The sequence below is a fragment of the Heterocephalus glaber genome, unplaced genomic scaffold (assembly GCF_053883595.1).
Source record: "Heterocephalus glaber isolate CG9 unplaced genomic scaffold, H.glaber_assembly_v1.0 deba00000809, whole genome shotgun sequence".
NCBI lineage: Eukaryota > Metazoa > Chordata > Mammalia > Rodentia > Bathyergidae > Heterocephalus > Heterocephalus glaber.
The window spans coordinates 10257011-10280795 of NW_028258163.1; the positions used below are offsets into that span (position 1 = coordinate 10257011).

At 41.8% G+C, this 23785-nt stretch overlaps 1 protein-coding gene and 1 long non-coding RNA gene across 3 annotated transcripts; both read left to right on the forward strand.

Moving 5' to 3' along the window:
• The first annotated feature begins 251 nt into the window (after positions 1–251).
• Positions 252–6968, forward strand: LOC110345188 (uncharacterized). 2 transcript variants are annotated; one of them, XR_002388345.2, is made up of 4 exons: positions 252–2163; positions 3247–3344; positions 3679–3852; positions 4868–6968. It is a non-coding gene; the product is annotated as an uncharacterized LOC110345188 (long non-coding RNA). The 2 variants fall into 2 exon arrangements; XR_002388344.2 differs by having other exon boundaries at positions 252–3344.
• Positions 6969–7613: 645 nt separating this feature from the next.
• Positions 7614–22375, forward strand: Grem1 (gremlin 1, DAN family BMP antagonist). Its single transcript, XM_004861500.4, has 2 exons — positions 7614–7767; positions 15891–22375. The coding sequence occupies exon 2, from the start codon at positions 15892–15894 to the stop codon at positions 16444–16446; it is 555 nt and encodes a 184-aa protein (XP_004861557.1). The 5' UTR covers positions 7614–7767; position 15891; the 3' UTR covers positions 16447–22375.
• The last annotated feature ends 1410 nt before the right edge of the window (positions 22376–23785 follow it).

The window sequence follows — 23785 nt, forward strand, 5'->3', positions numbered from 1 at the left end:
TCTTTTTAAATTTCAATTTACTTCCCCCTCCCTCCCTTCTTTACCCTTCCCACCCTCAATTCCTCCCTCCCTCCTGCCCTCCCTCCCTTCCGCCCTCCCTCCCTTCCTTCCTTGGTCCACAGACATCCATGGATTGCTCTGGCTAGCAAAGTAGTGGTTGCATAAAACATTATGATTAATTTCAGAAAATTTTTCTTCTGTGATTCTATGTCTTCATGACCAAGAACCACACTTTGCAGTCTTTAACAGCTTGTCCTGTCCTATGCCTGCCACTTGCCTACACCATGGTAAGATGTGGGCAAGTGGGCACAGTGCCTGGGAGACTCTCACTGTCAGGCTGAGGTGGTGACCAGAGCCACCAGAAAACCCCTGTTCTTCCTGGGAGACCTGGGAGCGAGCATTTGGAGTTTGGTATCTGGATACACTCAGCTGTGTGGCCCAGTTTAAAGCATATGCACTTTATCGTATCTCTCTTGTCACTCAGACAAGTAACACAGAGTGTAGAAACAAACATGGCAGTTAAGTTCACCTAGTTTCCTTGGAACCTCTTCGCTCCTACTGGCCATCTTTCAACTAAGGGAAAACACAGCTCAGTGCACATTTTGGGATTTCTTTTACATTCTGGATGTGAGTATAAAGAAATTTCTCTTATAATTGGTTTCTCTCTTCTCTGATCCTCCCTCCAAAGGCTCCACATTTCTCCAGAGAGTGTGTCTCAAATGTCTGTCTGTGAAGCTCTTTGCAAACATTAATAGACAAATGGTTGGTTTATATAAAGCACACATGTATTGCTCTGACATAAGCAGTGAGGAGCTTACAGTTTACATTTTTTTGTCTTCTTTTAAAAAGGAATGAGAAATCATATTCCAGATGATCTAAACTTTTAAGCAAGGAAGGTGAGAAGTAGAAAAGAAACCAAGATCTAAAAGACATTTAAATTTAGACCCTTTGGGAGCCAAGTGCAAATTGGCATTTAAGTTCATGTTTATCTTTAGAAGAAAAAGCCAGTCTTGAATTACTTGCCCACTTTCAACTCCTGCTTCTCTGACTTGAGTAGACCTCTAAACACCGAACTTAACTATCAACCCTAATTTAGAAAGTAGATTCATGCATTACTAATAACAGTTATAAGGGCAGCAAGGCAGGCTTGAGATTTTGTACGAAACACCAGGAAAACAGAGCATATGTGAGTTTTTCATAGCCGTGTGTTCAAATTCTTTCTAATATAGTCAGGTGGTATCCAAACTCAAACATCTCATAAAATGTTCGTCTTTTACACAATCAAATGTCTTGACACCGTCAGCTGTTGGTTGAATTATCTAAATCCCTTGGCAGTTAGAGGTGCTTTTTGTGGAGAAGTCATGGAACTTGAACACCATTTTTACCATAGTATATGATGCAGGCTAGTTCAACATATGTAGTGCGGAAGCTAAGTGTAGGAGGAATAATATCAGCCATCTGTTAACTTTTTCTCTGCCTCATATAGCTGTGTGTCCTTGAGATGATTACAAAACCTCTCTGGGCAATAGCTTCTTCCTCATCATTAGAATAAAAAGATAGCAAATAACAGCAGCAAGTTCATAAGATTTTGTGAGAACAGACTATGTGTTTGATACATATTAAGTAGTAGATAAAAGCCAACTTTAAGAAATATATATGTGTGAATATATGTATACATATATACACAATTTTCTGTTCTACAAGAAACCAATTCAAATGTTATAATACATTGTTTATTCAAGGGATTATTTATGACTATTAAAATGGTATTTTTGAAAAATAATTATATTAGGTTGAATACAAAGACAAATTATTTTATTAATTACAGTTTCTTATCTCCCTCTTTTTTCTCTCTGACACACACACATCAACTTCTTATAACTGAAAGGAAATCTACATATGTTTAAATGGTGTGTGTGTGTGTGTGTGTGTGTGTAAATATGGTGATGTAGGAAATGTGGGATTAAAGGGGATTTTAGGTTTTCTTTATTATTTTTCCTATTTCCAAGTTTTCAATGCTGTTTTTAATCTTCTACATTAGTTTTATAAAGTCTTTTAAAAGCTGCAATGAGCCAATCCACCTGACTTCTTAGAACAGTCCCGGAGGAGCAAAAGTGCATGTGTTCTTCCATGCTTTAGTGAAGAGGACAAAAATGTGCGAAGGTAAATGGTAAACAGGGCTCTTAGTCAATTGAGAGTCCTCAGGGCACAGACTGAAAAGGAACAAAATCATCCCACAAGGAAAGAGTAAGGAACAGGGCAGCCCCAGGCAGCAGGGTAAACCGGTGACCATCAGTCAAGCAGGGAAACTTTCAACAGGTCTCCAAGCCAGGAGCATTTTTGAATCACAGTAGAAGGAGCTTTTCTTGGAAAGCATACCTTAAGAAGTTTAGAAAATGAAGAACCATGACAGTTCAAGCTGCAAGCGAAAGCAGAGAATCAGTAACAGAACAAAGTCCCGTCAAATGGCTTCCAAGAATGAGGTCATGTCAAAGAGCTCAAAACAAATAGAAACTTTTCGGATGTAACAAGAGTCACTTGGTCTGCAGACACAGAGGGGAGCCTCTCTCCTCAGGGTTTGTTATATTTACCTACTGAGGATGTGGATTTTTGCTGAGAAACACTTTTCGGTCTCTGCCCCTCTGCCTGTCTCCGTCTGCCCTCTGAGTGCTGGGTTTCAACCTCTGTCCCAGGGCACCCAGGCCTATCCTTGTGGCTTCTCAGCTGTCAGTGCAATAGAAACATCCCAGGAACTGTACCTTTCGGTTAGAGTGATTCTTACAGTGCAGAGCAAAGAGAGCCAGAAGGATTTGGTACTTTGCCATGGTCCTCTGTGGATAGTTATACCATTTCCTCTTTTTACCAAGAAATAGAAGTTGCCGTGCCACTTACTGGAACGGTACCCTCATCCTCTCTCCTTTTCGCCTCCCTCTCATCCTCTTTCTTTCCTCCTTCTCCCTTTCCCACCTTTTCTCCCTTTCCCATCCTCCCCCTCCCTGCTCCTTTTGTTTCTTCCTCTCTCCCTTCCATTCTTCTTCCCTCCTTCTCTCTTTCTTCCCTCCTTGTTTTCTTCTTTCCTTCCAGCCTTGATCCTTTCCCTCCCTCCTGTCCTTTTCTACACAGTACTCCTTTATTAGAGTTAATCAAGCACCTAGTTTGTGCCATCCACTGTATTGTGCACTGTAAAGATACAGATACACAAGACACCAGCTGTGGTGATATTAAACTTTCACTGTTCTGTTTCAGCTCCCAACCAGACTCTAGTATCCAGGCAGGCACTGGTGTTTATTAGATGTGAGGCACTTTCACAGGCTGTTTTAGTGAACTCTATCAACCAAACACAGGTAGGTATTGTTACCATCTCTATAAAACTGATGATTGAGTGGATTTAGGCTGAAAGGGTTAAAAAATTGCTGATTCAGAAGTATTCAGTGCATATGAGGAGGAGTCAGGAATTTATTTGGGTTTTACTGACTCTAAGTTCAGTGCCATTTCCTGCTGTGTCTGCATACTGACTGGGAAGGACCCTGCTTGCATCCTCCCAAGTTCATGTTTTTCACTGGATTGCATAAGATGTGAATTGTGTTAAAGGGGTCTGAATAATTTAAGTACAAATACTTAGTATTCGTTCAGTGTTGCTCAGAATGTTCACCTGCACATATATTTTTTCATGTTTAGGAAACTGGTAAACATTTTGGTGCTGTCTGCGAAAGCAAGGTGGATAGCTAGAAGCTGACCCTCCGCAGATTTGTAGACACACAGACAAGAATAGGAGCATGTGTGTACTTGAAAACACGTCTCCTCTGGAGCCAGTTACAGAAAACATGGGAGGCAAACACCCTCAGTGCTCAGGTGATGATCAAAATCACTCTTTTAATAAGATTTTTTTAATTTGAGAATTTTTAAATTACAAAAATGTAGAGAAAATATTCTAAAAAAATATCCGTGTACTCATCACCCCAAAATCAAAACTGGTCATATTTTATCATATGTATTTCAAGATTAAGAATTAAAATGTTTCATAAGGTTGAAATCTTTTATATTTCATTCTTAATCCATCTCCTTCCATCACCATTCTGGTGAGCAACATTAGAGATCTGAAGATCAACCCACTGTTTATATGTTGTAAATACACATGCCTGCATACACCATTTATAGTGCTTTATGTGTTCATTATGAAATATACATAAATGTCATACAGCTTATATTATTCTGCAACTTCTTAAAAAAAGCATTACTGCTTTGGAGCTCTAGGTTAAAATATAGCCCATTCCTTTTAGTAATTATATGTATATACATATATATTTTATCATATGAATAAAGTAATTTCTTATGTCATTTTATTCCTGTTGAGAAATATTAAGATGACTACCAGTGATACCACAACAGATGTATTCACACATGTTTATAAGTTTTTTCAATATGTTTCCCTAGAAGTGGTATAGCTGGGTGATTACTAGGTGCACCTTTAATGTTTGCATATTAATGAATTACTCTTCCTGTGCTGTCCATTTGATTACTTGATTCTCTATACTCTGTTCAATACTGAATATCACCAGGTTTTTAAGTCTTTGCTAATGTGATAGATAAACAAAACTTCTTGTTTATCCTTGCATTTCCCTGATTTACTGATATATTCTAGCATCTTTTCATGTTTATTGGCTGCTCTGTGTGTGTGTGTGTGTGTGTGTGTGTATTTTAGTTATGTGATTTACCATTTTTTTCTTAATGGTTATTTGTGGGGGGTTTTCCTATCAATTTATAAAAGCATTCTATTGTGGATATGAATCATTTAGCTATTATTTAATTGCTGCAAATATCTTTTTCTTGAATCACTGTTTATTGTTTATCACTTTTTTTTCTTTAGAAAGGACATACCAGGTTGGTTTCAAATGTGTGAAGGGCTTTATTCTTTTTAGTCCACTGGAAAATGGTGTACATAGTCTCAGCAATCAAACGAGCAGCTGTCATTAGTTTCTGCAGATCCAAGCGAAAATTTCCCTACAAAGGCTTTGAAACTTCTTCTCCAAACCTGGCAAGTAGCCCCTCTTAGTATCTTGGGACTAGATATGTTCTACAGATGTCATTTTATTTCACTGATGCTATTGTGTAAGTAGGTAGGCAAAACAGGAGAAATGGACTTTACAAGCCAGTAGTTTATCAGAATCTATTCTCATGTAGCCTCAAAGTAGACTGAAGGTAGTTTCATTATGTGGAATTTATTATTTACTGATCTTTGTTTAGGCATCTCAGATTTAAAAGTTTAACTGATGACACTGAGTTGTTCTATTTCTTTTCTCCTTACTAAGAGCAATTTTCAATTATGCTTTAAGAGTTCTAAGGAGATTTTACTCTTCTGCCTTCTTCCTCCTTGGACAATGGTTTGTAATGATTGATTGAAAGCTCTGGAAACACAAGTATGAAGCAAGAAAAAACTTGAATATCTATATAAATATTTACAAACATACTTGACTATAAACTCTGTGAAGTAAGGGCCTGTGTGTACCATGTTCACAATGGTTATATCCTCAGTACTTGGCTCAGTGGATAATCCCAGTTAGTGGGAATATGCTGAACATCCCCAACTCATACAAATTCATTTCTGTGTTAGACACTCTGCATTGTGTGTGCTTCATGTAATCGAAGTGACCAAAATAGACAAAGTCCCTGCCCTTATGAAGTTTACGTGCTGGTGGCAGGAAATACTTTTATGACAGGAAGAGATAAACGACAATGAAGAAAAATGGTGCAGTGAATGGGCTAGAGGGTTGGAGAGGGGGTGTTTTTGTGGAACAGTGTGAGCTGAGAGGCTTCTTGCAGCAGAGTCACATTGGTGATCAACATTTACTAGGCAGTGAGACATAAAATTCCACTATTCAGGCTCCCAAACCAATCACTTCCATTTCAGGAGGTAAATTCATCTCTGAATTTTATTTGGGGCAGTTTGTAAGTCTTGAAAAGATGTGAAAGCATTGATTTCAGATCAGAAAGAGTTAATTGGTGAAATATGTTCCCTTTTCTATGGAAGAAAACAGCTGGATTCATAACACTTGATGGGCTTGGGCTGAACTCTTAGGTGCCTGAGCATTTTGTATGTTCCGGACTGCCTAGCTCTCCCCTTGTCTACAGCAGGTCTTTAAGCCCCTTGGATGTTCCTATCTTGCAGACAGCTAGAAATTATGGCTCATGATTAATTTAAGAAAAATTTATTGAGAAGCCTGTAAAGTGCAGAGCTGAGTTCATATCACAGAAACTGTCATTTGCACAAAGCATTCAGAAAATCAAGATGCTGTAGACATTAACTTCATGGAAACTTCCTTCTTGCTTCATTTAATTTCTAAAAGTCTTTAGTTCCTAACACTATCTGGTAGGTGCACAATATGTTTCTTGCTCCTTCCCCTTAATGCCTTAGTAAAGGCAAAAAAATTATACTGTTTTCTGGTTTGGTTTGATTTTCCTAGCTAAGTACTTAAGTCATAGATGTTTCATAAGTACCTTTTGATGAGCTTCATTGTTTGGTTATTTTTGCTTTAGGCAATGCAGACACCTTCAGATTTTCTTCTATGACAGTCTTCATTTAACCTGGCTCATGGATGTGCTGCAGTGAGTCCACAGACATCGCAAACCGGGGGATTTTTGCATGGACCGTTAACTTTGACACAAAACATTCGGCCTCGTAGAAGAACCAGTTTCCAAACTAGGACAATAAATAAATATGCTCGCTCACCTTTCGAAAAGAATATTTACACCTTTGGTATAGTCTCCTCTGTTCCTTGGGTTGTTAGTAACGAATACAAAAAGTGGCATCGTTTTTCACTGTTTTGTCTTAAATATCTGGAAAGTTATCTTCTCTTCACGCTGTCTTTGCTGATTTACAGAAAACCCTCTGCCTCGGGGTTGCTCTCTCCCTTCTCAGGGTAATTTAGAAATGGAAGCTTTGACTGCTGAGGGTCTTTTTGGTTTTGTTGTACCTCGGTTCACCCGCTCGGAGCACTCACGACCCAGCCATCTGCGCTGAAAGGACCCGCAGGGCGCGGAGAACGGGCTGTCACGTCGGCGACGGGCTTTGCTGGCGGCCGCGGGCTCCGGGTCGGCGCCCTCCAAGCTGGGGGACCGGAGCACCAGCGACCGCTCGACCGGGGCGTCCCGCGGTCCTGTTCCCTCCACGGAGTACGAATCTCCTCATATGTCCTGATCCAAGGGGGATCCTGCTCTTTCCAGTGCAGCCTTCGCTACCGAGCTTGGAGCCCGAGGCAGGCGAAGCGAAGCCGGCGAGAGGAAAAGCCCAGAGCTGGGGCGGAGGAGAAATGAAGGGCCGGGAGCCGGGGGGATTTCCTCCCGCGCTTCCCTCTCCAACGGGAGCGGAAAATGTGATTTGCTGTGCATTCCAGGCGCGGTTCCCTGGGGTGACCTCTCCCAGCAGGCCCGGGCGGGGGGAGCAGACAAAGAGGCGAGGCGGGCGGAGAGGGGACCCCGCAGGGAAGCAGGAGGGGTGCAGGCGGGGGCGGTACCGGGAAAGGGGGCGGATAACGGGTCCGCCGGCGGAGGCGCCTGGCCAATGGAGAGGCGCGGCCCCGGGCGCCGCGCTCGGCCGCCGGCATTTAAACGGGAGACGGCGCGATGCCCGACACTCGGTGCGCCCTTCGCGGATCGGGCGACCCAGTGAGCGGCGGTAGCTTCCCTTTCAGTCCCGCCGACCCGGCGCCGAGCCGAAGCGGCTCTGGCCGCGGCGAGAGCGCAGATCCCGAAGACCCACCTCACTGACAGGTGAGCGCGGAGGCCCCGAGGAGTATGCATGCGTGTGTGCGCTCGTGTGTCTGTGTGCAAGGGGCCTGCAGACGTTTGCCGAGTTCTTCGCGGTGCAGACGCGCGGCACCTCTTGGTGTGCAAAGGTCCTGCGGTTCCCTGGGGGTAAACCTGAAGAAACACCGCTGGGTCCTTCCTCCCGCGGTTATGGATGCGGTGACCTCGCTGCTCTGGGTCTGCTAGGAAATGGGTAAGGAAGGGGAGTTTCCAAAGCTGGCAGAACCCAGCATCCCATTTCCACGCTTCTGGTGCTCCGGGCCACAGAGTCCGCCACACTCGCCCGCACCGCGAGAGCGCGCGCCCTGGGCGCAGCCGGTGGGCAGCGAGCTGGAGCGGTGGGGACGGACCGCGGGGCCACAGACGGCGCGGCCAGCTGCCCCGAGAGGCGCTCAGAACCCTGCGGCGCTGCGCTGGGCTGGGACGTCTGGGGCTGCCAGTCGGAGCCGCGTGCACAGATCCGCGCGCACAGATCCGCGCGCGCGCGCGCGCGCGGGCAGGACCATCCAGAGAATCAATGAAGCGCGTATTTGCCAGTCCGCGAGGCCAGAGTGCCACTCCGGCAAGAGCGAGGCCGCCGGGTTTCACCGCGGCGGAGGCCAGCGGGTCTGGTTTCCCGAGCTGGAGTGCGGTGCGGGGTCGTGGCGCAGGCCCAGCGAGCCCCTGCTCACGCTGCTCGCCGCGCACACTGCAGCCTCCTGAGCGCTCACTGCGCTATTCCGAGACTCTCAGATCCCACGCACGCCTCGGCTGAACTGCAGACGTGCAGGCGCCGGGCAGCGACCACCGGCTGGGTCCCACTTCCGCGGGTGCCCCTTAATCTGTATCCTAGGGGCACCGGCCTCGCCTCGCTCCTCCTCTGTGGCGACCGAAGACCGTCGGGCCAGCTGCAGGAGTCCGGTCCCTGGCTCCAGTGGTCTGGACGCCCTGTCCCTATTTCTTACCCGCCGCCGGCAACACTCCAGTGACCCCACTCTTGTTTGCAGAGCGAAATAGGGGTGAGGGTGAAGAGTCGACGGGGCTGACATCTCCCCGGTCCTAGTTACTTTTAGATTTGAGGCTCTGGAAGAACGGAAGAGACACAGCTCTTTCTTGCCATTGCCTTCAGATTCTGGTTCCGCCTTGGGGACGCCCCTGCTGGACCGTTCTGGGTGCTAGGCCCAGGCGGAGGTCCCGGAGCGAGGCCGGTTGAGCATGCGAGGTGACCAGCTCTTGCTGCGAACCCTCTCCAGCTCGCTTGGGACCACTCGCCGGTTTAATCCTGGTACCACTTTCCCCTCCTCTGTGGATTCCAAATCCTAGCTTTTAAAGACAGAAATATAACCTCAAAGCTAGGGGTTAAAAATCTCCTCTTAAATGGTCTGAGGGCAGCGAGGCGACCATGCGTAGGTAATTGGATCTCTTGCTGCAAAGAGTCAATCCTCGCGGTGTGCCCTGTGTTTATGTTCCCTTGAGATGGTGCCAGGATGAGAACTGATTAAAACAATCTATTGTGTTCAGTGGGTCACTGGGACTTTAAACTGTCCCGGGGACCCCTGAGTAGTGGCTTCCTTTTGGCTGTTCACACAAGTTAAATAAATAGCATAGAAAAGGTTAAGATAACCCCAATCCCAGGGTGAGGGTCTTCTTTCACCCCTAGGGCTTATCCCTTTCCTTTTCTTTTAATTTTTTTGGAAAAGGCTAGGAACTTGAGGGGATGGACTTTTTTTTTTTTTTTTTTTAGAAAAAACAACAAACTAGGAAAGATCTTAAGAAAACTGTTTTCTCCTATATGCCCTGCTCCCACAGCCAAATCTACAAATGTAGTGATTTGATTACTATCACTTGATAAATTGCACTGTTGGAATTTTCATATTAACTAATTATTTAAGTGTTTTTAGGCTGTAGTGGCATGCATGTATGCGTGTGTGTGCACATTTGTGCTCAGTGTATGTGTGCCTTCGTGTATTTAACGCCCAGGTCATTGTAGGAATTAGAGTCTTTGGTAAACTGTAATTTCACAGGTTTCCAATTTTCTTAAAAGTTCATTTTGAGTGAAATGTTTTGGTAACCCACAATCTGTAGGAAATCCTGGCTGGCTAATGTAGTCTTTATGTGAGTTGTTACACTGGGAAGAATAAAAACCTATTATGTCTCCACATCTCTCAGTGAGAGTCTCCTGTCCTTTCTTCTAAACCCAAGCCATCCATCTATCGTAATGGTCAAGTATGGAAAGTGCCAAATGCAAAGAGACCCACAGACCGACCTCCCTCCTGAGAAATGCTTGTTGACAGCCAAGCTGTGGAGTGTGTTCTAGAATGGGGAGTAAAAGACAGAAAACTAAACCTTAAGGTTTAAGGAAAGGAGGAGTAGTGGATAGGGGAGGTGACTGCACCTCCTATCTGAAAGGCACCAAGTGCTACCAGCCCGTGTCTTACATCTGGAAGGAATTCCCCTTCATTTAACATGTGCTTTTAGAAATGCAAAGTACAATAGAATTATCTGGGACAAGAGAAGTCTTTTTCTTCACATGTAAACATGAAGATATAAAACAGATAATTATTTGATTTATAATATGCTTCCAATTTTATTGCATTAGAAAACAAATTCATGTATCCCATAAATATTGTGCTGGGTGTCAGTGGACAATGGTTAAGGACATTGTTGGACTCCTAGAACTGAGCTCAAATCATGGCTCTCCCACTTATCAGCTATATGATCTTGGATCAATTCCTGATTAGTAAAAATAAAGAGAGAATATTATGTAACTCATATTTTATTGTGAAAAATAAAGGGTAAGGTTTGGACAGAATTTAGCATATTGCCTGTCATAGTGAGGGCTTAAAAACAAAAGATAATTCTTATTACTCGTGATGGTGCTGGGAAAAGTAGTAATATACCAGGACATGGCACAGAGTGGCTCTGAATTTAATCCTGAATTCCAGTTACACACTGACTGGCCCACCTTTCTCTACAATACACAGCCTGTAATTTAGCTGTCTCCCAATAGTGCTAAGTGAACATTTAATATTTATTACTTTCTAACTCACTTCCTGTTGACCTCGAGAATTACATCCAATCATTAACTCCCCTAAAAATATCTCTAGTGCTTTTAGAGCTCCTAAGATATTTAACCACCAAGTGGTCTCCTGTCTGCCCCATGTGGTATTGAGCCCCAGCCTACTGTAGCCTAAATGATCTTCAGTATAGGGAGCTTGAAACAGGGCATGGTGGGTGGTGCACACCTGTAATCCTAGCACTCTGGGAGGCTGAAGCAGAAGGATCACTAATTCTAGCCCATCCTGGGCAACTTAGTAAGACCCTGTCTCAAAATAAAAAATGGTCTGGGGATGTAACTCTGTGTGAAGGCTCTGAGTTCAATCCCAAGTATTTAAAGAACAAACAATTAGGTTGTGGTTAAAAGACTTGCAATATGTAGGGAATGAGATTTTATCATCTAATGGCTTGTCAATCACTACTTCTTATCTCCTTGGTGCAACTTGTCTGGAAAAAAAATCAACCCTTATTTTTATTCTTAAGAAATTGCAGGCTGGGGATTTAGCTCAGTGGTTTTGCTTCCTGCTGAGCAAGTGCAAGGACCTGAGTTCGATCCCCAGTACCAACAAAAAAAAATTCTCTACTTAATTTCTAAAAGTCTATTTTTTTAAAAAATTAAAGATCAAATTAAAAAGAGCCTTTACTTTTCCTCAAGACTCAGTCCTGAGAAAAAGGAATAGGTTTCCTAAAACCTATCCTGCACGTAGAACCTTTGCATTCAATTCCATTATGTTTTTTGCTGGGAGAATAATTTGACGGTATGCTTGTTGAATATTGTCCTAAAACTAGATTCAGTATGAGGATTTGACTGGTTCAGGCATAGACATCTGGCTGTCCCTGTAATTCTTACTCAAAACTCCACTTCACTGATGATGAGCAGGTTGCTTGGCTAAAACAGTACAAGGGGAATGCTGCTGAGAGGAGCTGGCCTAGACTCAAAGGCATCAAGAACCTTGAACACAGGTCACACTTAGCATGTTTGTTTCTGATCCTCAAAACAAGAAGAAGATTGTGTTCTTAAAGCCCTGGTCAAGAGAGAGATAAATTGCCATGACCTGAATAGAATGGACATGGTTAATATGGCTTATCTTGCTTGCAAGGGATTAGTCTTGATTACTAAGGAACACTGGAAGAAAAGCATGCGGTAGGGAAGACCTGCTTTGAGAGTATATCCTCAGATACAGCAGATCAGAGAGAAAGACCAGGCCAAAAAGAAAATAGGAGGAGGTGGAATGAAGCTTGCTGGTAGAGAACAATTGCAGAGAAAGCTCACCAGAAAATATGATTGTATTACATGGAGAAATACAAATGCATTAAGGGGTTGTGAAAGTAGGGTATATAATATATTGCCTACAAAGGAGAACTGAGAGAAATGTTCCTTGGGTGTTACGATGCACTCTGAGTTCATGAGATGCAGCTTCAATTTAATGATGTGAATATGGCATTTAATAAATGGAAATTATCATGAAGTTTTTGCAGGTCATGGTTGGAAATGGGTGATAATTCACAGGAACCTAACTCTGGGTAGCATTTGTGTTAATTTTTGATTAAGCAGCATCCCACTAGATGTTGAAGTGGAAAAAGAATTGTGCTCCAGGACTTTGTATCTTTTGATTTCCTGCATTTTTATGATATTTAGAAAGTGCAAATTATTTGATAGCAATACAATTGTGATTTCAAGAGGAAAAGGCTCTTATTTCTTTCACGAAGTAATCAAGATTGGTGGTAGAGAGGGCTGGGTGATGGACCACAGAGAGTGACACAGCCTGGCTCTAAAACTAATTATAATTCTCACCCCTTTCTTCTTACTCAAGTAGAACACCCAGAAGCATACTGGATATTCTGTATGGAAGAGCACTTCTGTTCTCTAAAAGCTGAGGTTTCTGTTCATTGATGTTCTTGAAGCTGGTTTTTACTTTTCTCTGAATAACTATAAAGTTAAATACTCAAAAGCTTCATGATGAGCATTAAAGATTTTTGAAAGAATAGACTTTTAAAAAATAAAAAAGTTTCATCTTTCACACTTAGTATATCTTATTTTGAGGAAAAAAATCTACTTAAGAACAGCCTGTCACACTAGATCATCCCATTTGCTTATAGGGTATACACGCTTCCATGTGAACAGGATGTTTGTCCAAATTAAAGCTGAAAACCTCAATTCACTAATTTTGAATTAACTGCTTTGCTGTTGTTAGTTTCTTCCATGGTGTATCCAATGGCTTCAACTAGAAAACAAAGCCCACAGTGTCCAATATTGAACTAGGTAAAAAGTTGGGACCATCTGGAGTCTTTTAGAAAAAGATCGACAAATGTTAGGAAGCTCTCTAGGCTAGAAAAAAAGTTGCCATACTGAGGCTCAGAAATCAAAAGTTTTGTAAATAACTCTTCTATGCATTGGTACCCATGAGGGCATTGTAAAACACAACAGAAAGTATGTAAAATCTATGTCATCCACAGCAATCATTTGACAAATTTTAATGAGCACCTACTCTGTGCCAGGCACTAAAAGGAAGATGGTGATAAGCCATATGCAGTTGATGTATATTCCCAGGCAGCCTGAGCCCATCTCAGTGCAAGTGGACCCTGAGACTCTTGGTTGAGGGACAGGGAATTGGGCTATAGGTCAGCTTGGTGAGCGTAGAAAAACAATGTGGGAGTAGTTCTAGGGCCATCTTGTATACTCTTCCTTTGAAATGGGCATTAAATGAGTTTCATTTAAATCATGGTCTTGAATTGAATAAATAGCAGAAACTTGTGAAAGCATCTCAAATTCACAGTCTATGTGTCCAGGAGACTCAAAAGTCATGGCTCGAGTTATTCTGGCCTCTGGAGAAAAATCAGTTGTTTTATAACTGTACTTTTCTCATAAGTGATTTTTAAAAGACAAAACAAAGAAATTAATTTTTTGTTGTTGTGGCCAAAAAGACTCTGTTTAAAGAACAAGGGTGTTGTAACATACACTGACGAAACCCAGGGAGTCTACAGTTGGAGCAGGAGCTAAATGTCACATTATCAACTCCAACTTGAACTTGCTCCCAAATATTAGGTGAATGTTGGAAGGACGGTGACAGTTCCCTATCTTAAATGTAAAGCTCAATTATCTTAGCTTGATATTAGCCTTCAGGCTGAATGGTCCTTACCTACCAGAGGGTGTCCCTTAGAGAATGTAGTTTGTACACTGCTTTTGTCTTTGACAGATAATTGGTCTAGATCATCTCACCAATGTGTCCATTTTCTTGAGGAGGGATTATAAGGTTACTATTCAATTGCACTTAGTGCTTACCATGTGGAACACTGGTGTTCAGAAGGGAGTAGAGAAAATGGAACTGCACAACTGTGTTCCTAGGTTCAGAAAATTATAGCCATGGAGCAGAAGAAGCCTCAAGAATCAAGTCAGATTGTCCTGATGGCCTGGGGAGGGAGGCTGTAAATTTGAAACAGCACTCATTGGAAAGAGAATCCTTCCATGTTTTAATAATTTCCCTTGTGCCTCATGGCCACAAACACTCCAGGCTTTGCCATGCAAAGCTGGCTTCAGGCAACCTGCCTTCTTCCAGCATCCCTCATGATTATCGGGACTGTCAGGCCTCAGAGGACCGCCAAGGAGAATCTTCTTCCACACTCCTTTAAAAAAAATGCTCTTTTCTTGTTCCCCCTCATGCTTTTCTTTTGGTCTGGCTGCTCTACCTTCTGTAAACACCCTGGCTCTGATTTGCTTTGTTCACTCCGTTCATTTCTGTCTTTATATATTCATGTTTGGCTGGTTTTTGTCAGTATTCCCTCTGCCTTATTAATGTATTTATTATTTATTTTTGTCTTTCTTCATCCTGACTCATATCTAGCTCCAGACCCACTTGCAACAATGCACTGTCATTAATTTGGTTAACATACCTATGGCATTTATTAGTGTAAATATTTACACACACTTATTGTATGAGCCCATTGGCTTGCCTTTCTTTCTCTCTCTCCCTCCCTTCCTTCCCTCCTTCCTTCTCTCTTTCCTTCCTTCTTTCCTTTTTTCTTTATTTTCAGCTAGTCTTGAACTCCTGAGCTTAAACCATCCTTCTTAGCCTCCTGAGTGCTGGGACCACAGACCATTTTAAAATTTTACGTATACACACAGAGACACACACACACACACACACAGGTACATGATATTTCACCATTGAAAAAGTAGTAAAGCCTGTGGCATGGTTTAAAGAACAATATACATGCACTGTTTCAAGATAAGAATAAGTGAGAGGTGGAGGAGTCATCTGAGTTATGTGACCAGCCTGTTTTGGTCATTTGTTCTATCTGCAATAGCTCTATATGCATGGTTAGTTCTCAGATTGCTTTTACTTTTACATTGAATTTGACCTGAACCAACCTCTCTTGGAAGAGGTGTTTGTATCTTTGCTTACATAGAGTCATTTATCAAGAAGTAAAGCTCCTCTCAAGCGCAAGGTCCCGAGTTAGATCCCTGGTACCAAAAAAAAAGAAAGAAAAGCAACTTTGTCAAGGTCGGATAGCAAGGGGTTGCCCCGGAGTACAACTAGAAACTCCATCTTGACTTTTCATCCGCTGCTCTTCCTGTTACATTGTTTTCTCTGTCACTTGTTTTCTGGCCCCCCTCACAGCTTTCTCTTTCCTGTGAAAATGAAACAATGAAAATCTCATGCCAACTACAAGAATGAATACACTTCTGTGACCATAATGCAGAGTTCAGTATAGTGGGTGTCAGAGCCAGGAAAAATGTTCTCCTGAGAGTCCGTGTAATGAAGAGACTGGTCTTGGCTGGGTTTCCTTCCTGGCGGGCTGTGGATGTAGCTTAGTGGGAAGGCCCTAAGTTCAACATTCAGTGCAAAAATAAACCAAAAATCTTGGGCTGGTTACCTCCCAGGTTAATGGCTGGGGGAGTGAGGGAAATGATTCCTAGAGATACTGGGAGATATCAAGGAAATATTTTATGTCAAGTGTTTAATAAGCGCCCCATAGAATGCTACTATTAATTCTGTACTTAATTCACCGTTGCTTTTTCCTGTCTCCCCTTCTCTGCTTCCCTTCTTCAGTATGAGCCGCACCGCCTACACTGTGGGAGCTTTGCTTCTCCTCTTGGGGACCCTGCTGCCCGCTGCTGAAGGGAAAAAGAAAGGGTCTCAAGGTGCCATCCCCCCGCCAGACAAGGCCCAGCACAACGACTCGGAGCAGACTCAGCCACCACAGCAGCCCGGCTCCAGGACCCGCGGGAGAGGCCAAGGGCGAGGCACAGCCATGCCCGGCGAGGAGGTGCTGGAGTCCAGCCAGGAGGCCCTGCATGTGACTGAACGCAAGTACCTGAAGCGAGACTGGTGTAAGACCCAGCCACTGAAGCAGACCATCCACGAGGACGGCTGCCACAGCCGCACCATTATCAACCGCTTCTGCTACGGCCAGTGCAACTCCTTTTACATCCCCAGGCACATCCGGAAGGAGGAGGGCTCCTTTCAGTCCTGCTCTTTCTGCAAGCCCAAGAAATTCACCACCATGATGGTCACACTCAACTGTCCCGAACTGCAGCCTCCCACCAAGAAGAAGCGGGTCACGCGTGTGAAGCAGTGTCGTTGCATATCCATCGATTTGGATTAAATAAACACACCCACCCTGTCCTGGGGACACAGCCCAGAGCAGCCTAGAGCCAGATCCAAACACCCTGATTCCCACTCTGCTTAAACCTAGAGGCCAGAAGAACCAGCAGCTGCCTCCTGGCAGGAGTCTGCTTGTGCATAGTGTGTGTGTATGTATGTGTGCGTGTGCGCATGCATGAGTGCATGTGGACGATCTTAGACACCAGAGGAAACCGTCTCTGAGAGAGGGCACTCTGTTACACTTTGCTTCATACCAGAAGGGCAGAAATGCCCACAGCACCCCCATTCACACGCACAGGGGGGAGGCTGTGGTTGGGATCTGCTATTGTCTTTCCTGTGCCCTCCAGGGGACCAGGATCTTCCTTCAGAACGAATGTCAATGGCACAGGCCACTCTGAGGGCAAGAAGAGACCTGTGTGCCTGCTGCATTCAACTCGGAAACTTTAACCTGTTCTTGCTTCCTCCCTTACTTTTCCCTGCCATAGTCTATCCCTAGGCTCTCAGTGACCATTTTGTCTCATCCCAGTTCTGCCAGGGTTCCTAAATTAATTCACTTGACCATGGATATGAATGTTTTCGATCTTGACCCTCTAGACCGGGGGAGGCAGGGCACTGATGTGATAAAGGACAAGCAAGACAGAAATGTGACAAAGGCAGAGTTGAGAGGACCAGTCAGGGTCAGGAAAATTCAGCAGGGAGGTATACAGAGACTTGAGAGGCCCACTGCAAAACATCGTGGGACCTATGCTTCAACAAAAGGGTTTTCTTGATAGTTAAGAAAATCCAAGTGAATGTGTGAGAAATAAAATTGCCAAAAGTCATTAACTTCGGCTGTCACAGATCTCCTGAAACTAACCGTAACCCAACACTAATCATAGAACTTAAATATCGACCACTGCTATTTTTAGAACCAAGTAATGAGTTAAACCAAAAGAGCTTCTCCTGTACACAAAGATAAGAAAGAAACAAGAACCTCATAAGCTGAGGTCCTGATAGCTTCTCTTTTTCTTGGTTATAATCACCTTTCCCCAGTTCATTATTTCTGCATAATATTTCTTAGAGCCACATCCATGTATCATAAAAACTTTTGCCTCTGCTGAGTGTACCTGACAAGGATACTCTGAGATGAGAGGGTTCACCTGGCTCAGTTTAGTGATTTTTTTCGTTTTGCTATTGTTAGTTTGATCCAGAGAGAAGAGAGAGTAAAGAAGTAATGGGGATTTCATCTCACTAAGTAGTGGCTGTCTCTTAATATCTGGAATAAGATACGGAGATGTGAGTTCCCTTTCTCCCTTTCTCCCTTTGCTCCCTGAAGGTCTATAGGGGAATCCCATTGAGTGCTGGGTATGTTAGCTGTCCATGTTCAACCAGGGTGTAGAAGGACATCGCATCTATTCTGTGCCTACTGGAGATGCTATCCTCTGATTAAACTCCGGCTCCTTGCTATTCCCATTTAGAATTTATCTAATGGCCAAAGTGCAAGGTGGGTGAACCTTATTGCAGTCTGGATTTGGCTAAGCTGTTCTCTTCAAGCCCAAGGTTCTATATGTAAATGGCTCAAGTACTTTTTAAATTTTTCCCTTTATCTTCTCAGCTTGCTTTATCTTTACTAGCAAAGTCATGTGTCTCTTGGAAAACAAACATCCCAGATTTAGGCTTCAGTTGCCCATCGAGGCTCCAGCTTTCAAAGAACCATTGCAATTACTACTTTTCTTTTTGGTTTTGTTTTGGTCTAGTCCTCTCCCATCTGACAACTAGACAGGAACCCTGCTTTAAGACAGAGGTTATCTTGAACACCCCAAATGGATCTCTTTTTAAAACTTTTAAATTCACTACTGATGATTCTACACTAGGTGAATTTGTGCAAACACTCTGTGCATTTTGTATACACTGTACGACCCTGCCCTGAATCTTACTGTCACCCACATCCTTCAGCAATAAAGCACAGAATGGATTTAATTAAGCACACAAATATAAAGGCAGAATTTTGAAGGTGGGCGGGGGGAGGAAAGGCAAGGAGAAGAAGCTAAAAGTGTAAAATCATACCAGAGAGGAAAAATGACATTGAGAACCAGCAAACACTGAGTTTGTCTTCTTGTAATTCTGCCGCAAGCATGCAATTTTGTTAAAAAGAGTTGACTTTAGCTGGCAGAAGCAATCTTCTTTTAGAAGCTTGTACCATGGACTTGCATTAAGTCAGATTTGGCTGAAGTGTAGAGAATTTCTTCAAAATTAACTTCACTTGAATAATCAGCAGCATAAAAACCCTGAAAGCACAGCACCAGCCAAAGAGGGAGATGTCTGCTTTTCTTACTGTGCCTATATTAAGACTAGCACAAGTGTGGCGTGTCTTCCACCATTTATTGAAAATGCCATATCTGTTACTTACTTTATTGGAGTCACTGATGATGTAGTAGCATATATATTTTTTCATTATTACAGTAGAATTTTTTAATGGAAAGATAGATGTGATCTTGGTCTTACCTATTAAAATAATGCCAAACACTAAATACAAATTCTATGATGTACACTTTGTGCTTGGCATTAAAAGAGAAAAACACATCCTGTAAACTGTAAGTTGTTTTTTGTTACTGTAGTGCTTCAAAGTTAAAAGTTGTAATGAAAAATCTGGAGGAAAGGATAATTTCCACTGTGTGGAATGTGAATAGTTAAACAAAAGTTATGGTTATTTAATGTAATTATTAATTCGAATCCTTTGGTCACTGTGATTTCAACCATTTTTGTTGCCTTTATGTGACTTCTTCTGAAGTGGACAAAGAAGCTGGCACATTGTATGTTGTTGGAGACTTCGGTCAGGTCAGAGGGAATCACAATCTTGACACATAAAAAGTTGTGTTAGAGTCAAGAACTGACCTTTTGTTTCTTTTAATTGAATGTTCCTTAAAGGTTAACATTTTAAAGCAATATTAAGAAAGACTTTTAAGTGTTATTTTGGGAGACGTACGATGTGTGTACAAAGAGCAGATAAAGGTGGACAGTTCACCAATAGAGTCCTTTTAAGGAGGAAAAGTAAAATGAAAAATGCATGGACAGAACTCTTCTAAATGACCCTTTGACGCTTAACAGTGAAAGTAGTTCTATTGATTGTCATTCCTCAAGATATTTAATATCATCTGCATGGCGAATCATGTTTGCTTCACTCATTTAAAAAGAACAAAAGATTATATACACTATGATCTAAATGCCTTGTGTATGAGGGTGAAAGGGGATTTAATAGTTTCATAAAAGTTAATTTGGCATCAAGTTTTATGAATCTGTAACTACAATTTAATTTTCACCCCAATAATGTTTATATAACCTTTGCCAAAGAGCAACCAATAAATTAAGTCTCTTCTTTGTGTGTGTGTGTGTGTGTGTGTGTGTGTGTGTGTGTGTTTGCTTTATCTTGTGGGAAGGGAGGTGGAAATGAGGTCCCGTTTGATTTTCACAGGATATCTCAGGCTGTGGCAGTTAGAGGCAAGAGAACGCTGGCCTGCACTGGAAAGTACCAGCCTCCTCCCCAGAGCATAGCTAGAACAAAGAGCAGAGGGAACTGTGAGGGAGTATTTCAGATAGTGGAAGGGTTGTCACGTGGAAATGGTTATAGCTTTATTTCAGGGTGTTTTAGAGAAAAAAACAGGAGAAAAATTTGGGGTCCAGTAGAAGGAAGAGCTTTCTAGTAAGCAGAGTGATCGAGCAATATCATGAGCTGCTTTTGAGATGGTAAACTTCTTGTTGTTGGAAACATTTTAAACATGCTAGATATCACTGCAGAAGAATATAAGGTAAAGTGAATTATTGTCCTACATATACAATTGTAGTGGATTTTTGAGCTCTCTTCTCTCTTGCCCATACAATTTTATAAGGTATTGGTACTCTAACAATAAAAACAATCCCAGCAATTGTGTATGAAGTGCTCATGTAGCACACCATGCTAAAAGTTTAATTTGAATTTTTCTCACATAATTCTCAGGACAACTCAATGAAGTAGCTATCATTATTATCACTGCTAGAAAGCAATGAATTCATATGGCCTTATGCAGCAACTGGGCCCTTAAGTACTATGTAAAATTATAAGATTTTCAACATTATGCACAATGGAATTCTATAAAGAAGGGTCAATTTGAGTCATTTGCAGCAAAATGCATGCACCTTGAGTCCATAATGTTAAGTGAAATAAATCAGGCAAGCTTAAATATCACATGGTTTCTCTTATACGATAAACCCAAAGTGTAAATAATTTAAAGAGAAAAGTAAAGAACAGATAATAGGAAACAGGAAGATACACTTTTTGCAAATGAAATGGGGATCTAGAGATGAATGGAAGGGGTAGGGAAGGGAGAGGAAGGGTAAGTAAAAAGAATTAACATGTGTTATGTACATGTGCCAACTCCCCATGATGAAAATAATCATTCTGTACAGCAAACGTGTACTAAAAATGATAGAAAATAGACATGTAAGAACAGATTTGTCTATTGACTATTCACATTCAATAATTAAGGCCATTCTGAGGCTGCAGTTGGCACTGTCAGGAGCCCAAGCTCCAGAAACATTCAGGCAAAGCCTCTTTGCCACTTCTTTTGGTTATGTCCTCCTTGAATTTCGAGGGGAAAAGTGGAAGAAAATATCAAAGGGACAATGGTGACAGAAAAACCACACCCAGTAAATAACTTCTGATTAAGGATTGAAAGGCAAGTAGAACTTGACACCACATCGAAGGTATTCCAGCCTCAAATACCAAAACAAACAAACAAAAACAAACAGGCATCTAGGAAGATATCAGCAAAAATGCTGAGTGAGGGCCTGTCTTTGAAAATTCTCTCTGTGAAGCTACTGAGAACCTGGTAGAAATAGATTCAGCTTCCCTTTTGAATTCTGGAAATTAACTGAAGACTTGCAACAATCTAGAGAGGAATTAGTCAAGGAAAAGACTGAAGACTTGTCCTTCTCTCCCCTCTCCTGCTTCGCAGTAGTTAAACCAATGTACTAAAAACATAGTGAAAGCCAGCAGTCTGGAAGTTACTGGTGCAGCATGGGATTGGAGTTCTTTCAAAGTCACATTCTCAAAGAATTGTCATTATTTAACCTGTTTGACAGGCCTAGAGAATACATTTGAAGGATATCTTTATTCGATCCAATTAGAAGTTCCTCGGTGTGAAAAAGACCTTCTTGAAACGGTTAGAGGTAACTGTCTTTGTAGGGGCCTGAGTTAGTGGATAACATCTGAGGACAGCAATAGGCTAAGCAGAAAGCACAATGGGAAACATCTGGGAATGAGACTTCCATAGGGGCTTTGCAAAGCTCCAACACGTTACAAGGAATCTAGAAAGCCAAATGCATTCATAGGTCTGTCTGCATGCCTACAACTGTTCAGTGGTTCAGAAAGACCCGAAAAGGTCTTAAGATCTCACTTCAGGCTGACCTTGAGACCCTGCATAAGCAGAAAGTGAAGGCTAAGACAGAGCTATCAAGCTCCTGGCTGAGTGTTGAAGGTCTTCCTCAACATCCACGTAGAGCACCTTGGCAAAGACTAGTTGATTCAGGTGTTTAAGAAGATCACTATTAGCTAACAACTGCACTAAACAAGCAGAGACCTCAGTGGTGAAACACAATAAAAAATATAAATTTTGCAGAATTAGATCAAAAAAGTCACCAAACAGAAATCTTAAGAAGCAGCAAAAATAAAACTTTCAGGAGAGTAAGAAAGACTGATTTCAAGGAAGTGTCATTTTATCTTACTTAAAATGTCCAGTTTTCCTTAAAACATGAGACATGAAGAAACAAGAAAGTATAGCCCATTTATAGGAACAAAAGGCAAATGAGGAAACTGTCTTAAAAGAAATACAGACATCAGACTTACAAGACAAGGACTGTAACTAAGTTGTTTAAATATGTTCAAGAACTATGTACAATAAACCACTTTTTATTTACTTATGTGAGATGGGGTTTTGCTATATTATTCAACCTGACCTCTGATTCCTGGGTTCAACTAATTTTCCTGTTTCAGTCTCCCAAGAAGCTGACAAAGAAACTATTTCAGAATAACTAAAGGAAAGTAGGCAAATATTCCTACTTGTGAATACCAATAAAGAGATAGGAATTATATAAAAGAACCAAATAGAAATTATATTCAACCAAGTTTGAAAATATAACATAAAATTAAAAACCAAACAAACAAAAAAAACTCAGGTGAAAGAGTTCAACCGTGAATTTGATCAGGTAGAAGAAAATTGATAAACAGAGAGAGAGAAAGAGGCAAGGAAAGAAAATGTGTGTCTATATGTGTGTGTATATGTGTATGTGTGTATGTGTTGTGTGTGTGTGTGTGTGTGTGTGTGAGAGAGAGAGAGAGAGATCTACTAAAATCAGAAATGAGAGCAGACATCACTACTTACCTCATAAAAATAAAAATGATTATAGGGCCAGGGATTTAGCTCAGTGGTTCCACCGCCTACCTCGCAAGCTAAGGACCCAAGTTCGATCCCCAGTACCAAAAAAAAAGAAATATATAGCAACACAGTAGATGAAGTAAATTCTTCGTGTAACAAAGATTTTGGCTTCATTTTTTGATGTTTGATATTGACATATGTTAAGTCTCACCCTGACCCCTCCTTTTTCTGGCCCACATCTAGGCAAACTAATAAGGAAGCCCAGACTTCCTCATGGGGCACTGATGGAATAGTCAAACCATGCAAGGCCTTGCTTAAATGTGGAATCCTCATCTAAGCCTTCTAGTTTCCTTTCTTTGCTCTCTCAGGCCATTTTCAGAGGAGATTGACAGTTATTCTATGCCCAGAACAGGAAGCCTCATTATGTAAATAATAAACATTTTTATACTTTTGAGAGTGTGTAACATCATCAGTTTGAACATCTGAGTCAAATTTGGGTTGGGGCCCATATTGTTTATCCAGGCATGCACATGTTTAAATACTCAATTGCCAAAAGTGACTTAAGAAAAACTGAATATCTGAATACAAGTACCACAAGTTAAAGAGATTGAATTAGAAATTTAAAAAACTCTCTATAAAATAAAGCCCAAAAGATAGTTTCACTAGTTTTATCAAATATTTAAAGAAGTTTGTACCCATTCCTCACTAACTCTCCCTCCAAATAAAAGAAGAGGTAACACTTTCAACTTCATTCTGTAAGATCAGTATCACCCTGATAATAAATCCAGACAAATACATTAAAAAATAGAACTACATACTGATATCTCTGGTGAATATACATGCAAACACCTTCAACAAAATACTAGGTACCTAAATTCAGCAACATATAAAAAAGATGATACATCATAATGAAGTGGATATGCTCAAAAATTCAAGGTTGGTTTGAAAATC

Coding starts and splice junctions, on each gene's coding strand:
- Grem1 (XM_004861500.4), top strand. CDS start 15,892: ATGAGCCGCACCGCCTACACTGTGGGAGCTTTGCTTCTCCTCTTGGGG.